General features: G+C 52.5%; 1 protein-coding gene across 5 annotated transcripts in view; it reads left to right on the plus strand.

The window, feature by feature from the left end:
- The first annotated feature begins 357 nt into the window (after positions 1 to 357).
- LOC142496872 (proto-oncogene tyrosine-protein kinase Yrk-like) overlaps positions 358 to 27,324 on the plus strand; it is a 56,076-nt gene continuing 29,109 nt past the window's right edge. Inside the window, exons 1-5 of one of the 5 annotated variants that reach the window (XM_075603921.1) lie at positions 358 to 492; positions 8,779 to 8,878; positions 9,305 to 9,387; positions 12,557 to 12,788; positions 22,376 to 22,475. In XM_075603921.1, coding sequence (XP_075460036.1) covers positions 12,560 to 12,788; positions 22,376 to 22,475 — 329 coding nt within the window. In that variant the 5' untranslated portion in view covers positions 358 to 492; positions 8,779 to 8,878; positions 9,305 to 9,387; positions 12,557 to 12,559. Of the gene's footprint in view, positions 493 to 8,778; positions 8,879 to 8,899; positions 9,388 to 12,556; positions 12,789 to 22,375; positions 22,476 to 27,324 lie in introns of those variants that run through there. The other 4 variants (XM_075603920.1, XM_075603922.1, XM_075603918.1 and 1 more) reach the window with 4 other exon arrangements.

Raw genomic sequence — 27,324 nt, forward strand, 5'->3', positions numbered from 1 at the left:
ATATATATATATATATAATTCAGTTTATTAATTTCCCTTTAACTTCTCATTACTGTCTAAAAAAAAACAAAAAACCGTAGCCCTCCCACTGCCGGAGGCTCTGCAACACATTGCGGCTCTGTGAAGTGGTTAAACAGGCAAAGAGGAACCGGAGGGAAAGGAGGAAGCTTGTATGAGGGGGGGGGGGGAGGGATAGTGGAGGAGAGAGGGGGAGAGAGGGAGAGAACGAAGGAGAGAGGGGGAAGAGGGAGAGAGGTGGTAGAGAGAGGGAGCAAAGGAGAGGGAGTGAGAAAGAAGGAGAGAAATTAGGAGAGGGGGAGAGAGAGAGAAAGAGGGGAGAGTGAGAGGGGGGAGAGAGAGAGAAAGAGAGGGGGGGATAGAGATAGAAGGGCGAAGCGCCTGGGGCGTGAGTCAGGAAGAGTTGACAGCCTCAAAGAGCGAGACAGAGAGTGAGACAGACGCTGAATGAGAGACACCCCAGCACTTCGTAAGGTGAGTTGCCACGACTATTATCCACTTGTATACAGAACTGTCTCGATCGCTGAACCCCATGAGCTGACACTCTGATTTTCCTGGACAGTTAGCAAACGTGGCAGGATTGCCCGTGGTGCCCACTCCAAAGGCAGGGAAGTCACCGCATCCGTTAAGCACCTGGGAGTGTGCGAGTTATACTCAGTACAGCTGTACATGGGTGTATGTATGCTATGGAGGAAGGGTCGGCGATTGCGCGGGTCCCTTTAACTCCTGCAGTGCTGTTGAGGTAGAGAGTTTATTTGTATGAGGTTAAAAGTATCCACTGACCCCAATTAAGTGTTGTAAGGAACTGCCCGGAACGGGGCAATAAGGCACCCAGGACCAGGGTGACGGGGTTAAAAAGAACCTTTCTCTTCCGAGAAACTTCCCTAGGCCGGGGTAATAAGGCACACATGAATGGAAGGGGGAAGGGAAAGGGTAGTATGGGCAGTTAGGGGGCAGTAGTTGGGGGGGTATCCTGTATTATGTGCGGGGATCGATGTATGGGGGAGGAAGTGATGAGACTTTGGACTATCCACAGGAAGTGACCATTTCCTCTAATGAGAGAAGAGGAAGGGGTGGGAGGGGGGTAGTGAGAAAGGATAGCGAGGAGGAAGAGAGAAGGGGACTTGGAGGGGGGAAGAGAAAGATGGGAAGAGACAGAGAGGTGCAAGAAGAGAGAGAAGGGGGATACAGAGAGAGAGAGAGAGAGGGGGGAGAGAAAAGAGAAAGGAGGGGGGAAAGAGACGGGGAGGGGGGAAGAAAGAGAGAAAGGGGGGGGAAGAAAAGGAGCGAGAGGGGGGTTGAGAATGGGTAAGAGGGGGAGCAGGAGAGAGAAGAGGAGGGAGAGATAAGAGGAGGGGTGTGGCGGGGAGGAGAGAAGGGGGGAGTCTTGCGTCTCCACCTCAGACATATCACTAGGATAGGCCCTATTCTTACTCATGATAAAACTAAAATCCTAATCAACTCCCTCATCCTGTCCCGCCTGGACTACCGCAACCTTCGCCTAGTTGGCATTCCCCTCGTCCCCCTGTCCAAAATGCTGCTGACAGGCTCATACCTTACTCACCTCTCCATTTCCCGCCTACAAGCAGGGGGGCCGCAAACAGATTTCCTGGGGCCCAGGACTAGAGCTCCGCCCCCCCCCCGTGTTGGCGGCCTTGCAAGCCCTCCCATTTCACACCTGTATTTCTCTCCTCCCTCTGTCTCTCACTCTCCCCCCTCCTCACTCACTCTCCCCGCTCTCTTCTCTTCCCCCCTCCGCTATCACTAAATTACCTTCTCTCACACAATCCCCCCTTTCCTCACACTCATTTCCCCCTCCTCCCCATGCCACACACACAGAATTCCGCCTCCCACACAACCCCCCCCAAAACACACATTACCCCCTACCAATACAAAACGACCCCCCAAATACAGACACCACTACACCCCTAAGATACAAACACCCCCACCACCCCCAGATACAATTACCATCACCGCTCCAAATACAATTCCCACCCTCCACACATACACGTACCAACCCCTTCCCACACATACACGTACCAACCCCTTCCCACACATACACGTACCAACCCCCTCCCACACACACACATACATACCAACCCCTTCCCACACATACACGTACCAACCCCCTCCCACACACACACATACATACCAACCCCTTCCCACACATACACGTACCAACCCCCTCCCACACATACACGTACCAACCCCTTCCCACACACACACGTACCAACCCCTTCCCACACATACACGTACCAACCCCTTCCCACACATACACGTACCAACCCCCTCCCACACACACACATACATACCAACCCCTTCCCACACATACACGTACCAACCCCCTCCCACACATACACGTACCAACCCCCTCCCACACATACACGTACCAACCCCTTCCCACACATACACGTACCAACCCCCTCCCACACACACACATACATACCAACCCCTTCCCACACATACACGTACCAACCCCCTCCCACACACACACATACATACCAACCCCTTCCCACACATACACGTACCAACCCCCTCCCACACATACACGTACCAACCCCTTCCCACACATACACGTACCAACCCCCTCCCACACACACACATACATACCAACCCCTTCCCACACATACACGTACCAACCCCTTCCCACACATACACGTACCAACCCCTTCCCACACACACACATACATACCAACCCCTTCCCACACATACACGTACCAACCCCCTCCCACACACACACATACATACCAACCCCTTCCCACACATACACGTACCAACCCCCTCCCACACACACACATACATACCAACCCCTTCCCACACATACACGTACCAACCCCCTCCCACACACACACATACATACCAACCCCTTCCCACACATACACGTACCAACCCCCTCCCACACATACACGTACCAACCCCCTCCCACACATACACGTACCAACCCCCTCCCACACACACACGTACCAACCCCCTCCCACACATACACGTACCAACCCCCTCCCACACACACACATACATACCAACCCCTTCCCACACATACACGTACCAACCCCCTCCCACACATACACGTACCAACCCCCTCCCACACACACACGTACCAACCCCCTCCCACACACACACGTACCAACCCCCTCCCACACATACACGTACCAACCCCCTCCCACACATACACGTACCAACCCCCTCCCACACACACACGTACCAACCCCCTCCCACACACACACGTACCAACCCCCTCCCACACATACACGTACCAACCCCCTCCCACACATACACGTACCAACCCTCTCCCACACATACACGTACCAACCCCCTCCCACACACACACATACATACCAACCCCTTCCCACACATACACGTACCAACCCCCTCCCACACATACACGTACCAATCCCCTCCCACACATACACGTACCAACCCCCTCCCACACACACACGTACCAACCCCCTCCCACACACACACGTACCAACCCCCTCCCACACACACACGTACCAACCCCCTCCCACACATACACGTACCAACCCCCTCCCACACATACACGTACCAACCCTCTCCCACACATACACGTACCAACCCCCTCCCACACATACACGTACCAACCCCCTCTCACACACACACGTACCAACCCCCTCCCACACATACACGTACCAACCCCCTCCCACACATACACGTACCAACCCCCTCCTACACACACACGTACCAACCCCCTCTCACACACACACGTACCAACCCCCTCCCACACATACACGTACCAACCCCTTCCCACACATACACGTACCAACCCCCTCCCACACATACACGTACCAACCCACTCCCACACACACACGTACCAACCCCCTCCCACACACACGTACCAACCCCCTCCCACACATACACGTACCAACCCCCTCCCATACATACACGTACCAACCCCCTCCCACACATACACGTACCAACCCCCTCCCACACACACATACCAACCCCCTCCCACACACACATACCAACCCCCTCCCACACACACACGTACCAACCCCTTCCCACACACACACGTACCAACCCCCTCCCACACACACACGTACCAACCCCCTCCCACACACACACGTACCAACCCCCTCCCACACATACACGTACCAACCCCCTCCCATACATACACGTACCAACCCCCTCCCACACATACACGTACCAACCCCCTCCCACACATACACGTACCAACCCCCTCCCACACACACATACCAACCCCCTCCCACACACACATACCAACCCCCTCCCACACACACACGTACCAACCCCTTCCCACACACACACGTACCAACCCCCTCCCACACACACACGTACCAACCCCCTCCCACACATACATGTACCAACCCCCTCCCACACATACACGTACCAACCCCCTCCCACACACACATACCAACCCCCTCCCACACACACACGTACCAACCCCCTCCCACACACACACGTACCAACCCCCTCCCATACACACACGTACCAACCCCCTCCCACACATACACGTACCAACCCCCTCCCACACACACACACGTACCAACCCCCTCCCACACACACACGTACCAACCCCCTCCCACACACACACGTACCAACCCCCTCCCACACACACGTACCAACCCCCTCCCACACACACACGTACCAACCCCCTCCCACACATACACGTACCAACCCCCTCCCACACACACGTACCAACCCCCTCCCACACATACACGTACCAACCCCCTCCCACACATACACGTACCAACCCCCTCCCACACATACACGTACCAACCCCCTCCCACACACACACGTACCAACCCCCTCCCACACACACACGTACCAACCCCCTCCCACACATACACGTACCAACCCCCTCCCACACACACACGTACCAACCCCCTCCCACACACACACGTACCAACCCCCTCCCACACACACACGTACCAACCCCCTCCCACACATACACGTACCAACCCACTCCCACACACACACGTACCAACCCCCTCCCACACACACACACGTACCAACCCCCTCCCACACATACACGTACCAACCCCCTCCCACACACACACGTACCAACCCCCTCCCACACATACACGTACCAACCCCCTCCCACACATACACGTACCAACCCCCTCCCACACATACACGTACCAACCCCCTCCCACACACACACGTACCAACCCCCTCCCACACATACACGTACCAACCCCCTCCCACACATACACATACCAACCCCCTCCCACACATACACGTACCAACCCCTTCCCACACATACACGTACCAACCCCCTCCCACACATACACGTACCAACCCCCTCCCACACATACACGTACCAACCCCCTCCCACACACACACGTACCAACCCCCTCCCACACACACATGTACCAACCCCCTCCCACACATACACATACCAACCCCCTCCCACACATACACGTACCAACCCCTTCCCACACATACACGTACCAACCCCCTCCCACACATACACGTACCAACCCCCTCCCACACATACACGTACCAACCCCCTCCCACACACACGTACCAACCCCCTCCCACACACACACGTACCAACCCCCTCCCACACATACACGTACCAACCCCCTCCCACACACACACGTACCAACCCCCTCCCACACATACATGTACCAACCCCCTCCCACACATACACGTACCAACCCCCTCCCACACATACACGTACCAACCCCCTCCCACACACACACGTACCAACCCCCTCCCACACACACACGTTCCAACCCCCTCCCACACATACACGTACCAACCCCCTCCCACACACACGTACCAACCCCCTCCCACACACACGTACCAACCCCCTCTCACACACACACGTACCAACCCCCTCCCACACATACACGTACCAACCCCCTCCCACACACACACGTACCAACCCCCTCCCACACACACACGTACCAACCCCCTCCCACACATACACGTACCAACCCCCTCCCACACATACACGTACCAACCCCCTCCCACACATACACGTACCAACCCCCCCCCCACAAATACCCTTACCCCCCCCCACTAATACCCTTACCACCCCCCACCCTCCCACATACACATACCTCTGGTTGCTGCCGCCGGGCCCCGGCTCTCCCCAGCTGCTGCCTCGCCCTGCGCCGGCCTCTCTCTCCAATCGGTGCGCGCCGGAAGCTGGGTGCACCCGGAAGTCAGGCTCAGCTTCATGCACACACCTGTTGGAGAGAGAGGCCCCAGCGTGGGACGAGGCAGCAGCTGGGGAGAGCCGGGAGCCGGGGCCCGGCAGCAGCTGGGGAGAGCCGGGAGCCGGGGCCCGGCGGCAGCTGGGGAGAGCCGGGAGCCGGGGCCCGGCAACCATCCAGCGCCGGCCGGGGCCCCTTGCAGCCACACTTGCCCCGGCTCCCCCCTCCTGTCGGCGGCCCCATCTACAAGACTTCTCCCGTGCTGCCCCCTCTCTCTGTCAGACTCTCCCCCAGCACTCAGAGGCCTCAACACTCCCTGAAGACTCAACTTCTCCAGGAAGCCGGCTCACTTTATGTCCAACATCCAACTCCCCATCACCTCCAACCCCACTGGGACCAGCTGTGTGGCTGGACCAATCTCCACCCTATGTAACAACCCCCCCCCCCCCCCCTTAATGGCTTTAGCTGTCAGACTGGGCCGTATTCCAACCTGAGCCCCACCTTATCCTACAATGAGCCCCCCCATATCCTACAATGAGCAGCCGCCTTATCCTACAATGAGCAGCCGCCTTAGCTTCTTGTTCATTGTCCCTCAATCCCTCTCGGGTGTAAGCTCTCACCGCAAGGGCCCTCATTGCCTCTTTGTATTTATTTGTCCTGTATGTAACTGGTTATGTAATATACTGTGCAGAACTGCACCCCCCCCCCCCCCCCCATTGTCGGTGGTTCACAAATAATCAGTAATAATAAGAGAGAGAAGGAGATAAAGGGAGAAGAGTGAGGGGGAGGGGAGGGGGAGAAGAGTAAGGGGGAGGGGGAGAAGAGTAAGGGGGAGGGGAGGGGGGTAAGAGTAAGGGGGAGGGGGAGAAGAGTAAGGGGGAGGGGGAGAAGAGTAAGGGGGAGGGAAGGGGGAGGGGGAGAAGAGTAAGGGGGAGGGGAGGGGGAGAAGAGTAAGGGGGGGAGGGGGAGAAGAGTAAGGGGGAGGGAGAGAAGAGTAAGGGGGAGGGGAGGGGGAGAAGAGTAAGGGGGAGGGGAGGAGGAGAAGAGTAAGGAGAGGGGAAGGGGGAGGGGGAGAAGAGTAAGGGGGAGGGGAGGGGGAGAAGGGACGGAAGATAGATAGGGAAGAGAGGGGGAAAAGAGAGAGAAAGAGGGTGGGAAGAGAGATAGAGAGGGAAGAGATGGGAGGACGGGAGAGAGAGGGGGGAATAGAGGGAGGGAAGAGAGAGAGAGAAGAGTGGAGGGGGAAAGAGGAAGAGAGAGGGGGAGAGAAAGGAAGAGGGGGATTTGAGAGAGGGGGGAAGAGGGGGATAAGAGAGAGAAGGTGGGGAAGAGAGAGAGAAGAGAGTAGAGGGGGGAAAGAAGAAGAGAGGGGAGATGAGAGAGAAGAGGAAAAGGGGCTTTGAGAGAGAGAAGGTGGGTAAGCGAGAGAGAGAAGAGTAGAGGGGGGAAAGAAGAAGAGAGGGGAGATGAGAGAGAAGAGGAAGAGGGGGCTTTGAGAGAGGGGGAAGAGGGAGATAAGAGATAACATGTTGTCAGTGTATAGAGCTACTCAGCATCATTATAGAGCGCGGCATATTCATTATCAGTGTATAGAGATACTCAATACCATTATACAGCGCGGCGTGCTTATTAGCAGAGTATAGACATACTCAGTGTAAGCACTGGCTGCAGTTTCATTACAATGACAGTGAGGTTTCTGTATTGCTAAATAATAGAGGTTAGACAGTGTACGCCGCCTCTCTCACCCCCCCCCCGCTCTTCCTTCCTCCCCCCCCCCACACAGCCTGAGCTGCACTTAGCAGAGAACCTCATTACTCTTAAATAATCCTACTCTCATCGTAAGACAGTCTCCCTCACTGGAGTGCTGTCGCTCGCTCGCTGAAAGTAAGTCGCACTCACTGAGAGCAGTCTCCACCAGCGGCGGTTAATGTCACACTCACTGGAGTGCCGTCTGACTCACTGGGCGGCAGCTTCCCTCATGAGAGGGCAGTCTCGCCCGCCGGAGTGCAGTGACCGGCAGTCTGACTCATTAGAGTGCGGGTTCCTCTCACTGGAAGGGCAGTCTCACTCATTGGGCGGCAGTGTCACTCCCGTGAGTGCAGCCTCGCTTGCTGCAGGTCAGTAGCAACGGAAGCCCTAATATTATCTGCCCTACCAACCCACAGCCTGCGGTTCCCCATAATGATGGGAGATAACGTGGGGTATGGGGCTTTGCAAGCTCCGTCTCCTTCCCTAAAACCCTGCCCCCCCCCACCCCCCTCCGTGAGAGTGGGCAACCCCCCCCCCCTCAGTGAGAGTGGGCACCCCCCCCCCACTCCGTGAGAGTGGGCAAGTGCAGTATATTCATATGGGAACAGGAAGGAGTGTGCACACTAGATCCTTATTCTAGCACCCTGCATAGTTATATATGGGAGGTACACCGTAGGCCCCCATAGGCACAAGCCCTAAAGTATATATGGGATATAGGGTGGGGGTGTCGATGAGCCGGGGGCTGGACGGGATAGTGTAGGGACAGAGGGAAGGTGACAGGAACCTGCAGCTGAAGTGTCCCCCCCCACCCTCCACCGCCGCTTACCGTCCCCCTCAGGAAGTGAGTGACCGTCTGTGCTCTCTGCAGGAAGGATGGGGGTTTAACCCTATAACCTCAGTGCTGCAAACTGTGACAGCGTGAGAGACACAGGAGAGGGACACAGACAGGACACAGACAGAGTGACTGGGTATCCCCCCCCCCCCCTCCTCTCTCTCTCCCCTCTTTACCCCTGTAACTTTTGCTCTGTCTTACTCTCTAATGCGTCTCCCCTCCACCCTCCCCCCACAGACTGTCTCTTTCCCCCTGTATAATGCTCTCTCCTCACTCGCACTCTTTTTATCTTCCTGTATAATGCACTCCCTTTCTCTCTCAGACTGTCTCTTTTCCTCCGCCCGTGTATAACGCTCTCTCAAACTCTCTCTTTCCCCCCTCCATACTGCTCTCTCCCGCAGACTGTCACTCCCCCTGTGTAACGCTCGCTCACATGCACTCTCGCTCTTTCTCGCAGACTGTCTCTCTCCCTCCTGTATAACACTCACTCTCTTTCTTCTGCATACTGTCTCACTCTCTCTCGCATTCTCCCTCCCCCTGTATAACATACTCTCTCTTGCAGACGCTCTTTCTCTCTCGCAGACTGTCTCTCACTCTCTCTCGCAGACTCTCAATGATATGACTTCTGAGCTCTGAATCTCTTCAGTAAGTAACGTAATACTCCTTTATTAGTGGGGTGTATAATTTTGGGGGGCCCTCTTTTATTAGTGGGGTGTATAATTTTGGGGGGCCCTCCTTTATTAGTTGGGTATATAATTTGGGGGGCCCTCCTTTGTTAGTCGGGTATATAATTTGGGGGGCCCTCCTTTATTAGTCGGGTATATAATTTGGGGGGCCCTCCTTTATTAGTGGGGTGTATAATTTTGGGGGGCCCTCCTTTATTAGTCGGGTATATAATTTGGGGGGTTCCTTCTTTATTAGTGGGGTGTATAATTTGGGGGTTGCTCCATTATTAGTCGGGTGTATAATTTGGGGGTTCCTCCTTTATTAGTGGGGTGTATAATTTGGGGGTCCCTCCTTTATTAGCAGTGTACATAATTTGGGGTAGCTCCTTTATTACTGGGGTGTATTATTTGGGGTCCCTCCTTTATTAGCGGTGTATAATTTGGGGTCCCTCCTTTATTAGTGGGGTGTATAATTTGGGGTCCCTCCTTTATTAGCGGTGTATAATTTGGGGTCCCTCCTTTATTAGTGGGGTGTATTATTTGGGGTCCCTCCTTTATTAGCAGTGTATAATTTGGGGTCCCTCCTTTATTACTGAGGTGTATAATTTGGGGTCCCTCCTTTATTAGCGGTGTATAATTTGGGGGTCCCTCCTTTATTAGCGGTGTATAATTTGGGGGTCCCTCCTTTATTAGTGGTGTATAATTTGGGGGGTCCCTCCTTTATTAACAGTGTACATAATTTGGGGTCCCTCCTTTATTACTGGGGTGTATTATTTGGGGTCCCTCCTTTATTAGCAGTGTATAATTTGGGGGTCCCTCCTTTATTAGCGGTGTATAATTTGGGGGTCCCTCCTTTATTAGTGGTGTATAATTTGGGGGGTCCCTCCTTTATTAACAGTGTACATAATTTGGGGTCCCTCCTTTATTACTGGGGTGTATTATTTGGGGTCCCTCCTTTATTAGCAGTGTATAATTTGGGGTCCCTCCTTTATTAGCGGTGTATAATTTGGGGTCCCTCCTTTATTAGTGTGGTGTATAATTTGGGGGTCCCTCCTTTATTACTGAGGTGTATAATTTGGGGTCCCCCCTTTATTAGCGGTGTATAATTTGGTGTCCCTCCTTTATTACTGGGGTGTATTATTTGGGGTCCCTCCTTTATTAGTGGTTTATAATTTGGGGTCCCTCCTTTATTACTGGGGTGCCCTCCTTTATTAGCGGTGTATAATTTGGAGTCCCTCCTTTATTACTGAGGTGTATTATTTGGGGTCCCTCCTTTATTAGCGGTTTATAATTTGGGGTCCCTCCTTTATTACTGGGGTGCCCTCCTTTATTAGCGGTGTATAATTTGGGGTCCCTCCTTTATTAGCGGTGTATAATTTGGGGTTCCTCCTTTATTAGCGGTGTATAATTTGGGGTCCCTCCTTTATTACTGGGGTGTATTATTTGGGGTTCCTCCTTTATTAGCGGTGTATAATTTGGGGTCCCTCCTTTATTACTGGGGTGTATTATTTGGGGTTCCTCCTTTATTAGCGGTGTATAATTTGGGGTCCCTCCTTTATTAGCGGTTTATAATTTGGGGTCCCTCCTTTATTAGCGGTGTATAATTTGGGGTCCCGCATTTATTACTGAGGTGTATTATTTGGGGTCCCTCCTTTATTAGCGGTGTATAATTTGGGGTTCCTCCTTTATCACCGGGGTGTATTATTTGGGGTGCCCTCTATTAGCTAGCATATAATTTGGGGTCCCCCCTTTATTAGCGGTGTATAATTTGGTGTCCCTCCTTTATTACTGGGGTGTATTATTTGGGGTCCCTCCTTTATTAGTGGTTTATAATTTGGGGTCCCTCCTTTATTACTGGGGTGCCCTCCTTTATTAGCGGTGTATAATTTGGAGTCCCTCCTTTATTACTGAGGTGTATTATTTGGGGTCCCTCCTTTATTAGCGGTTTATAATTTGGGGTCCCTCCTTTATTACTGGGGTGCCCTCCTTTATTAGCGGTGTATAATTTGGGGTCCCTCCTTTATTAGCGGTGTATAATTTGGGGTTCCTCCTTTATTAGCGGTGTATAATTTGGGGTCCCTCCTTTATTACTGGGGTGTATTATTTGGGGTTCCTCCTTTATTAGCGGTATATAATTTGGGGTCCCTCCTTTATTACTGGGGTGTATTATTTGGGGTTCCTCCTTTATTAGCGGTGTATAATTTGGGGTCCCTCCTTTATTAGCGGTTTATAATTTGGGGTCCCTCCTTTATTAGCGGTGTATAATTTGGGGTCCCGCATTTATTACTGAGGTGTATTATTTGGGGTCCCTCCTTTATTAGCGGTGTATAATTTGGGGTTCCTCCTTTATCACCGGGGTGTATTATTTGGGGTGCCCTCTATTAGCTAGCATATAATTTGGGGTCCCTCCTTTATTAGCAGGGCGTATAATTTGGGGTCCCTCCTTTATTACTGAGGTGTATTATTTGGGGTCCCTCCTTTATTAGCGGTGTATAATTTGGGGTCCCTCCTTTATTACTGGGGTGTATTATTTGGGGTTCCTCCTTTATTAGCGGTGTATAATTTGGGGTTCCTCCTTTATCACCGGGGTGTATAATTTGGGGTCCTTCCTTTATCACTGGGGTGTATTATTAGGGGGTGCCCTCTATTAGCTAGCATATAATTTGGGGTCCCTCCTTTATTAGCGGTGTATAATTTGGGGTCCCGCATTTATTACTGAGGTGTATTATTTGGGGTCCCTCCTTTATTAGCGGTGTATAATTTGGGGTTCCTCCTTTATCACCGGGGTGTATTATTTGGGGTGCCCTCTATTAGCTAGCATATAATTTGGGGTCCCTCCTTTATTAGCAGGGCGTATAATTTGGGGTCCCTCCTTTATTACTGAGGTGTATTATTTGGGGTCCCTCCTTTATTAGCGGTGTATAATTTGGGGTCCCTCCTTTATTACTGGGGTGTATTATTTGGGGTTCCTCCTTTATTAGCGGTGTATAATTTGGGGTTCCTCCTTTATCACCGGGGTGTATAATTTGGGGTCCTTCCTTTATCACTGGGGTGTATTATTAGGGGGTGCCCTCTATTAGCTAGCATATAATTTGGGGTCCCTCCTTTATTAGCAGGGCGTATAATTTGGGGCTACGGTCTCTCCGCAGGTGATGGGGTGTGCTCAGTGTAAGAAGGGGACAGAGGGGAAGGCGGAAGAGGGGGCCGGGGTGTCCACGTCAGGGGCCCGGTATTGCCCTGACCCCACCCTGCAGAGTGGCCCCAGTATCCCGGACTACAACCGTTTCCCAGGCAACAGCAGCATCATGGCGCTCAGCCCTGCGACGTGCGGGGGAGGAGGGGCCTTTCTGAGCGGAGCCCAGAGGGGAGTGGGGGCCACAGGTACCGCGGGGAATGGGTTTAGGGGAAGGGTTATAAGGCAAGCAGAGGGGTCTAATGGGAAGGGGGTATAATCACGGGGAAGGGGGGTATGTGTATGTTACTCTCCTCCTGTCGCCTTGCAGGAGGGGTAGCTGTATGTTACTCTCTCCCTGTAATGGGGGGGTAGGTATACGATATCCTCCTCTCTCTCTCCCTGCAGGGGGGTAGATGTATGTTACTCTCCCTTTGTAGGGGGGGGGGGGAGGGGGTGTTAACTCACCCTGTAGGAGGTGTAGGTTTATGTTACTCTCCCTTTGTAGGGGGGGTAGGTGTTACTCTCACCCTGTAGGAGGAGTAGGTATATATTGTTCTCTCTTTGTAGGGGGATAGGTGTGTTACTCTCCCCCTTATGGGGGGGGGGGGGGGGTAGGTGTATGTCACTCCCTCCCTGTGAGGGGGGAGGGGGGGGGGTGTATGTTACTCTTTCCCTCTTTCCCTACTCTCAATCTGTAGGGGGTATCTGTATGCTACTCTCTCCCTGTAGGGGGGTCGATGTATGTTACTCTCCTCCTCTCTCCCTGTAGGGGGGGTCGGTGTATGTTACTCTCCTCCTTTCTCCCTGTAGGGGGGGTCAGTGTATGTTACTCTCTCCCTGTAGGGGGGGTTGGTGTATGTTATTCTCTCCCTGTAGGGGGGGTCGGTGTATGTTACTCTCTCCCTGTAGGGGGGTCGGTGTATGTTACTCTCCTCCTCTCTCCCTGTAGGGGGGGTCGGTGTATGTTACTCTCCTCCTCTCTCCTTGTAGGGGGGGGGGTCGGTGTATGTTACTCTCTCCCTGTAGGGGGGTCAGTGTATGTTACTCTCCTCCTCTCTCCCTGTAGGGGGGGTCGGTGTATGTTACTCTCCTCCTTTCTCCCTGTAGGGGGGGTCAGTGTATGTTACTCTCTCCCTGTAGGGGGGGTCGGTGTATGTTACTCTCTCCCTGTAGGGGGGTCAGTGTATGTTACTCTCCTCCTCTCTCCCTGTAGGGGGGGTCGGTGTATGTTACTCTCCTCCTTTCTCCCTGTAGGGGGGGGGGGGTCGGTGTATGTTACTCTCTCCCTGTAGGGGGGTCAGTGTATGTTACTCTCCTCCTCTCTCCCTGTAGGGGGGGTCGGTGTATGGTACTCTCCTCCTTTCTCCCTGTTGGGGGGGTCAGTGTATGTTACTCTCTCCCTGTAGGGGGGGTCGGTGTATGTTACTCTCTCCCTGTAGGGGGGTCAGTGTATGTTACTCTCCTCCTCTCTCCCTGTAGGGGGGGTCAGTGTATGTTACTCTCTCCCTGTAGGGGGGTCGGTGTATGTTATTCTCTCCCTGTAGGGGGGGGGGTCGGTGTATGTTACTCTCCTCCTCCCTCCCTGTAGGGGGGGTCGGTGTATGTTACTTTCTCCCTGTAGGGGGGTCAGTGTATGTTACTCTCTCCCTGTAGGGGGGTCGGTGTATGTTACTCTCTCCCTGTAGAGGGGGTCAGTGTATGTTACTCTCTCCCTGTAGGGGAGGTCGGTGTATGTTACTCTCTCCCTGTTGGGGGGGGGGTCGGTGTATGTCACTCTCCCTGTAGGGGGGCCGGTGTATGTTACTCTCTCCCTGTAGGGGGGTCAGTGTATGTTACTCTCTCCCTGTAGGGGGGTCAGTGTATGTTACTCGCCTCCTCTCTTCCTGTAGGAGGGTCGGTGTATGTTACTCTCTCCCTGTAGGGGGGGTTGGTGTATGTTACTCTCTCCCTGTAGGGGGGGGTCGGTGTATGTTACTCTCTCCCTGCAGGGGGGTAGATGTATGTTACTCTCCCATGGTAGGGGGGGGGTGTTACACTCACCCTGTAGGAGGTGTAGGTTTATGTTACTCTCTCTTTGTAGGGGGGGGGGGGGTAGGTGTTACTCTCACCCTGTAGGAGGAGTAGGTATATATTGTGCTCTCTTTGTAGGGGGATATGTGTGTTACTCTCCCCCTGTAGGGGGGGTGGTAGGTGTATGTCACTCCCTCCCTGTGAGGGGGGAGGGGGGTGTATGTTACTCTTTCCCTCTTTCCCTGTAGGGGGGTCGGAGTATGTTACTCTCCTCCTCTCTCCCTGTAGGGGGGATCGGTGTATGTTACTCTCCTCCTTTCTCCCTGTAGGGGGGGTCAGTGTATGTTACTCTCTCCCTGTAGGGGGGGTTGGTGTATGTTACTCTCTTCCTGTAGGGGGGTCGGTGTATGTTACTCTCCTCCTCTCTCCCTGTAGGGGGGGGTCGGTGTATGTTACTCTCCTCCTCTCTCCCTGTAGGGGAGGTCGGTGTATGTTACTCTCTCCCTGTAGAGGGGGTCAGTGTATGTTACTCTCTCCCTGTAGGGGAGGTCGGTGTATGTTACTCTCTCCCTGTTGGGGGGGGTGGGGTCGGTGTATGTTACTCTCCTCCTCTCTCCCTGTAGGGGGGTCAGTGTATGTTACTCTCCTCCTCTCTCCCTGTAGGGGGGTCGGTGTATGTTACTCTCTCCCTGTAGGGGGGTCGGTGTATGTTACTCTCTCCCTGTAGGCTGTAGGGGGGTCAGTGTATGTTACTCGCCTCCTCTCTTTCTGTAGGAGGGTCGGTGTATGTTACTCTCTCCCTGTAGGGGGGGTCGGTTTATGTTACTCTCTCCCTGTAGGGGGGGGTCGGTGTATGTTACTCTCTCCCTGTAGGGGGGTCGGTGTATGTTACTCTCCTTCTCTCTCCCTGTAGGGGGGGTCGGTGTATGTTACTCTCCTGCTTTCTCCCTGTAGGGGGGGTCGGTGTATGTTACTCTCTCCCTGTAGGGGGGGTCAGTGTATGTTACTCTCTCCCTGTAGGGGGGGTCAGTGTATGTTACTCTCTCCCTGTAGGGGAGGTTGGTGTATGTTACTCTCTCCCTGTTGGGGGGGGTCAGTGTATGTTACTTTCTCCCTGTAGGGGGGGTCAGTGTATGTTACTCTATCCCTGTAGGGGAGGTCGGTGTATGTTACTCTCTCCCTGTTGGGGGGGGGGGTTGGTGTATGTTACTCTCTCCCTGTTGGGGGGGTCAGTGTATGTTACTCTCCTCCTCTCTCCCTGTAGGGGGGGTCGGTGTATGTTACTCTCCTCCTCTCTCCCTGTAGGGGGGGGGGGGGTCGGTGTATGTTACTCTCCTCCTCTATCCCTGTAGGGGGGTCAGTGTAAGTTGCTCTCTCCCTGTAGGGGGGGTCGGTGTATGTTACTCTCCTCCTGTCTCCCTGTAGGGGGGTCGGTGTAAGTTACTCTCTCCCTGTAGGGGGGTCAGTGTATGTTACTCTCTCCCTGTAGGGGGGTCAGTGTATGTTACTCTCTCCCTGTAGGGGGGTCAGTGTATGTTACTCGCCTCCTCTCTTCCTGTAGGAGGGTCGGTGTATGTTACTCTCTCCCTGTAGGGGGGGTCGGTGTATGTTACTCTCTCCCTGTAGGGGGGGTCGGTGTATGTTACTCTCTCCCTGTAGGGGGGTCGGTGTATGTTACTCTCCTCCTCTCTCCCTGTAGGGGGGGTCGGTGTATGTTACTCTCCTCCTCTCTCCCTGTAGGGGGGTCGGAGTATGTTACTCTCTCCCTGTAGGGGGGTCGGTGTATGTTACTCTCCTCCTCTCTCCCTGTAGGGGGGTCAGTGTATGTTACTCTCTCCCTGTAGGGGAGGTCGGTGTATGTTACTCTCTCCCTGTTGGGGGGGGTCGGTGTATGTTACTCTCTCCCTGTAGGGGGGTCGGTGTATGTTACTCTCCTCCTCTCTCCCTGTAGGGGGGGTCGGTGTATGTTACTCTCCTCCTCTCTCCCTGTAGGGGGGGTCGGTGTATGTTACTCTCTCCCTGTAGGGGGGTCGGTGTATGTTACTCTCCTCCTCTCTCCCTGTAGGGGGGGTCGGTGTATGTTACTCTCCTCCTCTCTCCCTGTAGGGGGGGTCGGTGTATGTTATTCTCCTCCTCTCTCCCTGTAGGTGGGTCAGTGTATGTTACTCTCTCCCTGTTGGGGGGGGGGGGGGGTCCGTGTATGTTACTCTCTCCCTGTAGGGGGGGTCGGTGTATGTTACTCTCCTCCTCTCTCCCTGTAGGGGGGTCGGTGTATGTTACTCTCCTCCTCTCTCCCTGTAGGGGGGGTCGGTGTATGTTACTCTCCTGCTCTCTCCCTGTAGGGGGGGTCGGTGTATGTTACTCTCTCCCTGTAGGGGGGTCGGTGTATGTTACTCTCTCCCTGTTGGGGGGGGGGGGGTCCGTGTATGTTACTCTCTCCCTGTAGGGGGGTCGGTGTATGTTACTCTCCTCCTCTCTCCCTGTAGGGGCGGTCGGTGTATGTTACTCTCCTCCTCTCTCCCTGTAGGGGGGGTCTGTGTATGTTACTCTCTCCCTGTAGGGGGGTCGGTGTATGTTACTCTCCTCCTCTCTCCCTGTAGGGGGGTCGGTGTATGTTACTCTCCTCCTCTCTCCCTGTAGGGGGGGTCGGTGTATGTTACTCTCCTGCTCTCTCCCTGTAGGGGGGGTCGGTGTATGTTACTCTCTCCCTGTAGGGGGGTCGGTGTATGTTACTCTCTCCCTGTTGGGGGGGGGGGGTCCGTGTATGTTACTCTCTCCCTGTAGGGGGGTCGGTGTATGTTACTCTCCTCCTCTCTCCCTGTAGGGGCGGTCGGTGTATGTTACTCTCCTCCTCTCTCCCTGTAGGGGGGGTCTGTGTATGTTACTCTCTCCCTGTAGGGGGGTCGGTGTATGTTACTCTCCTCCTCTCTCCCTGTAGGGGGGGTCGGTGTATGTTACTCTCCTGCTCTCTCCCTGTAGGGGGGGTCAGTGTATGTTACTCACTCCCTGTAGGGGGGGGGGTCAGTGTATGTTACTCTCTCCCTGTAGGGGGGGTCGGTGTATGTTACTCTCTCCCTGTAGGGGGGGGGTCAGTGTATGTTACTCTCTCCCTGTTGGGGGGGGTCAGTGTATGTTACTCTCTCCCTGTAGGGGGAATCAGTGTATGTTACTCTCTCCCTGTAGGGGAGGTCGTTGTATGTTACTCTCTCCCTGTTGGGGGGGGGGGGGGTTCGGTGTATGTTACTCTCTCCCTGTTGGGGGGGTCAGTGTATGTTACTCTCCTCCTCTCTCCCTGTAGGGGGGGGTCGGTGTATGTTACTCTCCTCTCTCTCCCTGTAGGGGGGGGGGGTCGGTGTATGTTACTCTCCTCCTCTATCCCTGTAGGGGGGTCGGTGTAAGTTGCTCTCTCCCTGTAGGGGGGGTCGGTGTATGTTACTCTCCTCCTCTCTCCCTGTAGGGGGGTCGGTGTAAGTTACTCTCTCCCTGTAGGGGGGTCAGTGTATGTTACTCTCTCCCTGTAGGGGGGTCAGTGTATGTTACTCGCCTCCTCTCTTCCTGTAGGAGGGTCGGTGTATGTTACTCTCTCCCTGTAGGGGGGGTCGGTGTATGTTACTCTCTCCCTGTAGGGGGGGGTCGGTGTATGTTACTCTCTCCCTGTAGGGGGGTCGGTGTATGTTACTCTCCTCCTCTCTCCCTGTAGGGGGGGTCGGTGTATGTTACTCTCCTCCTCTCTCCCTGTAGGGGGGGGTCGGTGTATGTTACTCTCTCCCTGTAGGGGGGTCGGTGTATGTTACTCTCCTCCTCTCTCCCTGTAGGGGGGTCAGTGTATGTTACTCTCTCCCTGTAGGGGAGGTCGGTTTATGTTACTCTCTCCCTGTTGGGGGGGGTCGGTGTATGTTACTCTCTCCCTGTTGGGGGGGTCAGTGTATGTTACTCTCCTCCTCTCTCCCTGTAGGGGGGGGTCGGTGTATGTTACTCTCCTCCTCTCTCCCTGTAGGGGGGGGGGTCGGTGTATGTTACTCTCCTCCTCTCTCCCTGTAGGGGGGTCGGTGTATGTTACTCTCCTCCTCTCTCCCTGTAGGGGGGGTCGGTGTATGTTACTCTCTCCCTGTAGGGGGGTCGGTGTATGTTACTCTCCTCCTCTATCCCTGTAGGGGGGGTCGGTGTATGTTACTCTCCTCCTCTCTCCCTGTAGGGGGGGTCGGTGTATGTTATTCTCCTCCTCTCTCCCTGTAGGTGGGTCAGTGTATGTTACTCTCTCCCTGTAGGGGAGGTCAGTGTATGTTACTCTCTCCCTGTTGGGGGGGGGGGGGTCGGTGTATGTTACTCTCTCCCTGTAGGGTGGTCGGTGTATGTTACTCTCCTCCTCTCTCCCTGTAGGGGGGGTCGGTGTATGTTACTCTCCTCCTCTCTCCCTGTAGGGGGGGTCGGTGTATGTTACTCTCTCCCTGTAGGGGGGTCGGTGTATGTTACTCTCCTCCTCTCTCCCTGTAGGGGGGGGTCGGTGTATGTTACTCTCCTGCTCTCTCCCTGTAGGGGGGGGTCGGTGTATGTTACTCTCTCCCTGTAGGGGGGGGGGGGTCAGTGTATGTTACTCTCTCCCTGTAGGGGAGGTCGGTGTATGTTACTCTCTCCCTGTTGGGGGGGGGTCACTGTATGTTACTCTCTCCCTGTAGGGGGGTCGGTGTATGTTACTCTCCTTCTCTCTCCCTGTAGGGGGGGTCGGTGTATGTTACTCTCCTGCTCTCTCCCTGTAGGGGGGGTCGGTGTATGTTACTCTCTCCCTGTAGGGGGGGGGTCAGTGTATGTTACTCTCTCCCTGTAGGGGGGGTCAGTGTATGTTACTCTCTCCCTGTAGGGGAGGTCGGTGTATGTTACTCTCTCCCTGTTGGGGGGGGTCAGTGTATGTTACTCTCTCCCTGTAGGGGGGGTCAGTGTATGTTACTCTCTCCCTGTAGGGGAGGTCGGTGTATGTTACTCTCTCCCTGTTGGGGGGGGGGGGGTCGGTGTATGTTACTCTCTCCCTGTTGGGGGGGTCAGTGTATGTTACTCTCCTCCTCTCTCCCTGTAGGGGGGGGTCGGTGTATGTTACTCTCCTCTCTCTCCCTGTAGGGGGGGGGGGGGGTCGGTGTATGTTACTCTCCTCCTCTATCCCTGTAGGGGGGTCGGTGTAAGTTGCTCTCTCCCTGTAGGGGGGGTCGGTGTATGTTACTCTCCTCCTCTCTCCCTGTAGGGGGGTCGGTGTAAGTTACTCTCTCCCTGTAGGGGGGTCAGTGTATGTTACTCTCTCCCTGTAGGGCGGTCAGTGTATGTTACTCGTCTCCTTTCTTCCTGTAGGAGGGTCGGTGTATGTTACTCTCTCCCTGTAGGGGGGGTCGGTGTATGTTACTCTCTCCCTGTAAGGGGGGGGGGTCGGTGTATGTTACTCTCTCCCTGTAGGGGGGTCGGTGTATGTTACTCTCCTCCTCTCTCCCTGTAGGGGGGGTCGGTGTATGTTACTCTCCTCCTCTCTCCCTGTAGGGGGGGTCGGTGTATGTTACTCTCTCCCTGTAGGGGGGTCGGTGTATGTTACTCTCCTCCTCTCTCCCTGTAGGGGGGTCAGTGTATGTTACTCTCTCCCTGTAGGGGAGGTCGGTTTATATTACTCTCTCCCTGTTGGGGGGGGGTCGGTGTATGTTACTCTCTCCCTGTTGGGGGGGTCAGTGTATGTTACTCTCCTCCTCTCTCCCTGTAGGGGGGGGTCGGTGTATGTTACTCTCCTCCTCTCTCCCTGTAGGGGGGGGGGGTCGGTGTATGTTACTCTCCTCCTCTATCCCTGTAGGGGGATCGGTGTAAGTTGCTCTCTCCCTGTAGGGGGGGTCGGTGTATGTTACTCTCCTCCTGTCTCCCTGTAGGGGGGTCGGTGTAAGTTACTCTCTCCCTGTAGGGGGGTCAGTGTATGTTACTCTCTCCCTGTAGGGGGGTCAATGTATGTTACTCTCTCCATGTAGGGGGGTCAGTGTATGTTACTCGCCGCCTCTCTTCCTGTAGGAGGGTCGGTGTATGTTACTCTCTCCCTGTAGGGGGGGTCGGTGTATGTTACTCTCTCCCTGTAGGGGGGGGTCGGTATATGTTACTCTCTCCCTGTAGGGGGGTCGGTGTATGTTACTCTCCTCCTCTCTCCCTGTAGGGGGGGTCGGTGTATGTTACTCTCCTGCTCTCTCCCTGTAAGGGGGGGGGGGTCGTGTATGTTACTCTCCTCCTCTGTCCCTGTAGGGGGGTCGGTGTAAGTTGCTCTCTCCCTGTAGGGGGGGTCGGTGTATGTTACTCTCCTCCTGTCTCCCTGTAGGGGGGTCGGTGTAAGTTACTCTCTCCCTGTAGGGGGGTCAGTGTATGTTACTCTCTCCCTGTAGGGGGGTCAGTGTATGTTACTCTCTCCCTGTAGGGGGGTCAGTGTATGTTACTCGCCGCCTCTCTTCCTGTAGGAGGGTCGGTGTATGTTACTCTCTCCCTGTAGGGGGTGTCGGTATATGTTACTCTCTCCCTGTAGGGGGGTCGGTGTATGTTACTCTCCTCCTCTCTCCCTGTAGGGGGGGTCGGTGTATGTTACTCTCCTCCTCTCTCCCTGTAGGGGGGGTCGGTGTATGTTACTCTCTCCCTGTAGGGGGGGGTCAGTGTATGTTACTCTCTCCCTGTAGGGGAGGTCGGTATATGTTACTCTCTCCCTGTTGGGGGGGGGGTCAGTGTATGTTACTCTCTCCCTGTAGGGGGGGTCAGTGTATGTTACTCTCTCCCTGTAGGGGAGGTCGGTGTATGTAACTCTCTCCCTGTAGGGGAGGTCGGTGTATGTTACTCTCCTCCTCTCTCCCTGTAGGGGGGGGTCGGTGTATGTTACTCTCCTCCTCTCTCCCTGTAGGGGGGTCGGTGTAAGTTGCTCTCTCCCTGTAGGGGGGGTCGGTGTATGTTACTCTCCTCCTCTCTCCCTGTAGGGGGGGGGGGTCGGTGTAAGTTACTCTCTCCCTGTAGGGGGGGTCGGTGTATGTTACTCTCCTCCTCTATCCCTGTAGGGGGGTCGGTGTAAGTTACTCTCTCCCTGTAGGGGGGGTCGGTGTATGTTACTCTCCTCCTCTATCCCTGTAGGGGGGTCGGTGTAAGTTGCTCTCTCCCTGTAGGGGGGGTCGGTGTATGTTACTCTCCTCCTCTCTCCCTGTAGGGGGGGGTCGGTGTATGTTACTCTCCTGCTCTCTCCCTGTAGGGGGGGTCGGTGTATGTTACTCTCTCCCTGTAGGGGGGGTCAGTGTATGTTACTCTCTCCCTGTAGGGGAGGTCGGTGTATGCTACTCTCTCCCTGTTGGGGGGGTCAATGTATGTTACTCTCTCCCTGTAGGGGGGGTCAGTGTATGTTACTTTCTCCCTGTAGGGGAGGTCGGTGTATGTTACTCTCTCCCTGTTGGGGGGGGGGGGGTCGGTGTATGTTACTCTCTCCCTGTTGGGGGGGTCAGTGTATGTTACTCTCCTCCTCTCTCCCTGTAGGGGGGGGTCGGTGTATGTTACTCTCCTCCTCTCTCCCTGTAGGGGGGGTCTGTGTATGTTACTCTCCTCCTCTATCCCTGTAGGGGGGGTCGGTGTATGTTACTCTCCTCCTCTATCCCTGTAGGGGGGTCGGTGTAAGTTACTCTCTCCCTGTAGGGGGGGTCGGTGTATGTTACTCTCCTCCTCTATCCCTGTAGGGGGGGTCAGTGTATGTTACTCTCTCCCTGTAGGGGGGATCGGTGTATGTTACTCTCCTCCTCTATCCCTGTAGGGGGGGTTACCCTCTTCATCGCGCTGTATGATTACGACGCTCGGACTGAGGATGATTTGGCGTTTTTGAAGGGGGAGAAATTTCATATTATTAACAACTCGTGAGTAACACCCAGCAGGGAGAGTCTGAGTGTGTGCAGTGTAGTATATATGCAGTGTGTGCCCGGAGTATGGTGTATATGTAGTGTGTATGCAGTGTAATACTGTATGTATGCAGTCTGTGCCCGGAGTATGTTATATATATGCAGTGTGTATACAGGGTAGTATATATGCAGTGTGTGTCCAGATTATGGTATATATGCAGTGTAATATATATGCAGCGTGTGCCCAGAGTATGATATATATGCAGTGTGTGTGCAGTGTAGTATATATGCAGTGTAATATATATGCAGCGTGTGCCCGGAGTATGATATATATGCAGTGTGTGTGCAGTGTAGTATATATGCAGTGTAATGTATATGCAGCGTGTGCCCGGAGTATGATATATATGCAGTGTGTGTGCAGTGTATTATATATGTAGTGTGTGTGAGCGCAGTGTAGTATATATGTAGTGTGTGCTATGCAGTGCATGCACGCAGTGTAGTATATATGAAGTGTGTGTTCGTGCAGTGTACTATATGTGTAGGGTGTGCAATGTAGTAAATATGTAATGTATGTGCAGTGTAGTATATGTGTACTGTAGTGTAGCTGTAATGTATGTGCGGTGTAGTAAATATGCAGTGTGTGTGTGTAGTATATGTGCAGTGGTGTACTGTATATATGGAGTGTGTGCAGATTAGTATATTGGCAGTGTTTGTTCAGGGTAGTATATGTGTAATGTGTGCATATTTCGTGTGTGTGCAGTGTGTGTACTGTGTAGTATGTGTGTCGTGTGTGTATATGCAGCATGTGTGCAGGATAGTGTGTGCGCATTGGAATACATGTGGAGCCTGTGTGCACAGTCTAGTGTGTGTGCAGTGGAGTATATATGCAGTGTTTGCAGTATAGCGTATATGCAGTGTGCGCAGTATAGTATATATGTAGTGTATATGTAGTGTGTACAGTATAGTATATGTGCAGTGCGTGCAGTGTGCCTAGTGTATATGCAATGTGTGCCGCATAGTATATGTGCAGTGCTTATGTATTGTGCACAGTATAATATATGTGCAGTATATATTTAGTTTGCACAGTATAGTATATGTGCGGTGTAGTATATGTGCAGTGAATGCAGTGTAGTGTATATGCAGTGTGCAAAGTGTAGTGTATATGCAGTGTGCACAGTGTAGTATATGTGCAGTGTAGTGTGTGCAGCCAGTGTAGTATATATGCAGTGCGTGCAGTGTAGTATATACACAGTGTAGTATATGTGCAGTGTAGTGTGTGCAGCCAGTGTAGTATATATGCAGTGCGTGAAGTGTAGTATATACACAGTGTAGTATATGTGCAGTGTATATGCGGTGCACGCAGTGTAGTATATGTGCAGTGTAGTGTGTGCAGCCAGTGTAGTATATATGCAGTGCGTGCAGTGTAGTATATACACAGTGTAGTATATGTGCAGTGTATATGCGGTGCACGCAGTGTAGTATATGTGCAGTGTAGTGTGTGCAGCCAGTGTAGTATATATGCAGTGCGTGCAGTGTAGTATATACACAGTGTAGTATATGTGCAGTGTATATGCGGTGCACGCAGTGTAGTATATGTGCAGTGTATATGCGGTGTGCACAGTGTAGTATATGTGCAGTGTATATGCGGTGTGCACAGTGTAGTATATGTGCAGTGTATATGCGGTGCACGCAGTGTAGTATATGTGTAGTGTATATGCGGTGCACGCAGTGTAGTATATGTGCAGTGTATATGCGGTGCACGCAGTGTAGTATATGTGCAGTGTATATGCGGTGTGCACAGAGTAGTATATGTGCAGTGTATATGCGGTGTGCACAGTGTAGTATATGTGCAGTGTATATGCGGTGCACGCAGTGTAGTATATGTGTAGTGTATATGCGGTGCACGCAGTGTAGTATATGTGTAGTGTAAATGCAGTGTGCACAGTGTAGTATATGTGTAGTGTATATGCGGTGCACGCAGTGTAGTATATGTGCAGTGTATATGTGGTGCACGCAGTGTAGTATATGTGTAGTGTAGATGCGGTGCACGCAGTGTAGTCTATGTGCAGTGTATATGCGGTGCACGCAGTGTAGTATATGTGTAGTGTATATGCAGTGCACGCAGTGTAGTATATGTGTAGTGTAAATGCAGTGTGCACAGTGTAGTATATGTGCAGACAAGTTGAGATCCCGAGCAGCCGGGCGCTTCAGATAAAGCGCTTGAACAGCGCGAAACGCGTAAGAGGATCACTCCTGTTCCATGCCGGTGCTGCCGATGTGTCCCTGTCACGAATAGATCCTACCTTGTTATCGGCGTTCTGTACTGGTTCCCGCTTTTCATTGCGCTGTCTCCTCCCCGCCCGGCTGCCCCCCGGGATCTCAGCTTGTGGTGTATATCCAAGCGCAGGCGCACGCACCTTCCTGGGACCGGATCGCGCCTAAGTGCAGCGAGCAGGGACTGTCCTCAGTGCTGCTGTCATTCTCAATCCATTACACACAGGGGGGGGGGCTACACAAATCTTAGCCGTAGGAGTGAGTGACGTGGGGAGGGTCCGTATGTAGCCGGGATCCAGTAGATTCACCTGCCATTCGGTTATTCTCCATTCCCTCTGAATTGTGCAACCTTGAAGTAAAAACCCCATTTGGACGGTAAAGAGACTCATTAGGGTGGACATTTGCTTATACAGTCAAAGGGTTAATGTTTATTACATTATGTTTCAAGAAATATGACACTCACTAAAGCTCTATGAATAGCAATGATCTGCTCCCTGTTTGTATATCAACTGCTGCTATATGTACCTGGATTGTATCCATCAACTTGTTACTATAGGCTGGGAAGCACGAGTGTGAGACTGTGTCTCATTATTTCTTTGCCTAGTATATGTGCAGTGTATATGCAGTGTGCGCTGTGTAGTATATGTGCATTGTATATGCTATGTAGCATATGTGCAGTGTATATGCAGTGTGCACAGTGTAGTATATGTGCAGTGTATATGCAGTGTGCGCAGTGTAGTATATGTGCAGTTTATATGCAGTGTAGTATATGTGCAGTGTATATGCAGTTTATATGCAGTGTAGTATATGTGCAGTGTATATGCAGTTTATATGCAGTGTAGTATATGTGCAGTGTAGTATATGTAGTTTATATGCAGTGTAGTATATGTGCAGTGTATATGCAGTGTAGTATATGTGCAGTGTATATGTAGTATATGTGCAGTGCATATGCAGTGTGTGCAGTGTAGTATATGTGCAGTGTATATGCAGTGTAGTATATGTGCAGTGTATATGCAGTGTGCACAGTTTAGTATATGTGCCGTGTAGTATATGTGCAGTGTATATGCAGTGTGTGCAGTGTAGTAAATGTGCAGTGTAGTAAATGTGCAGTGTATATGCAGTGTGCGCAGTGTAGTAAATGTGCAGTATATGTGCAGTGTATATGCAGTGCAGTACATGTGCTGTGTAGTAATGTGCAATATATGTGCAGTGTATATGCAGTGTGCGCAGTGTAGTAAATGTGCAGTATATGTGCAGTATATGTGCAGTGCAGTACATGTGCAGTGCAGTAAATGTGCAGTATATGTGCAGTGTAGTAAATGTGCAGTATATGTGCAGTGTGCGCAGTGTAGTAAATGTGCAGTATATGTGCAGTGTATATGCAGTGCAGTACATGTGCAGTGTAGTAAATGTGCAGTATATGTGCAGTGTGCGCAGTGTAGTAAATGTGCAGTATATGTGCAGTGTATATTTATTATTTATTTATTTATAAAATATTTTACCAGGAAGTAATACATTGAGAGTTACCTCTCGTTTTCAAGTATGTCCTGGGCACAGAGTAAAACAAATAATACATGGTTACAAATACAGTTACATAAATGAACAAGGTATACATTATATACAAGACATTGCATGCACAGTTAAAGAAAATATATATTATGGGCGTATGAAACAGTTACAGACCATGTTAAAATGTGAGACAGCCTTAGATTTGAAAGAACTTAAACTGGTGGTGGATGTGGGAGTCTCTGGTAGGTTGTTCCAGATTTGGGGTGCACGGTAAGAGAAGGAGGAACGGCCGGATACTTTGTTGAGCCTTGGGACCATGAACAGTCTTTTGGAGTCTGATCTCAGGTGATAGGTGCTGCATGTGGTAGGGGTGAGGAGCTTGTTCAGATAAATGGGTAGCTTGCCCAGAAAGTATTTGAATGCAAGACAGGAAAGATGAACTTTGTGCCTAGACTCTAGTTCTTTCAGCATTTCGCAGTGATCTGTGTTGTAGTTGCATTGGAGAACAAAACGACAAATTGAATTGTAGAGGGTGTCAAGTTTGCTAAGGTGGGTTTGAGGTGCCGAGCCATATACTATGTCTCCATAGTCAATAATTGGCATTAGCATCTGCTGTGTGATACACTTTCTGACCAGGAGACTTAGGGAGGATTTGTTCCTGTAAAGTACCCCTAGTTTGGCATAGGTTTTGGTTGTCAGGGTATCAATGTGCATCCCGAATGTTAAGTGGGAGTCAAACCATAAGCCCAGGTATTTAAAACTATATGCAGTGCAGTACATGTGCAGTGCAGTGTATATGCAGTGTGTGCAGTGTAGTATATGTGCAGTGTATATGCAGTGCAGTACATGTGCAGTGTAGTATATGTGCAGTGTATATGCAGTGCAGTACATGTGCAGTGTAGTATATGTGCATTGTATATGCAGTGCAGTATATGTGCAGTGTATATGCAGTGCAGTATATGTGCAGTGTATATGCAGTGCAGTACATGTGCAGTGTAGTATATGTGCAGTGTATATGCAGTGCAGTACGTGTGCAGTGTAGTATATGTGCAGTGTATATGCAGTGCAGTATATGTGCAGTGTA

Source organism: Ascaphus truei, chromosome 6 (genome assembly GCF_040206685.1).
Source record: "Ascaphus truei isolate aAscTru1 chromosome 6, aAscTru1.hap1, whole genome shotgun sequence".
In the NCBI taxonomy this organism is placed as follows: domain Eukaryota; kingdom Metazoa; phylum Chordata; class Amphibia; order Anura; family Ascaphidae; genus Ascaphus; species Ascaphus truei.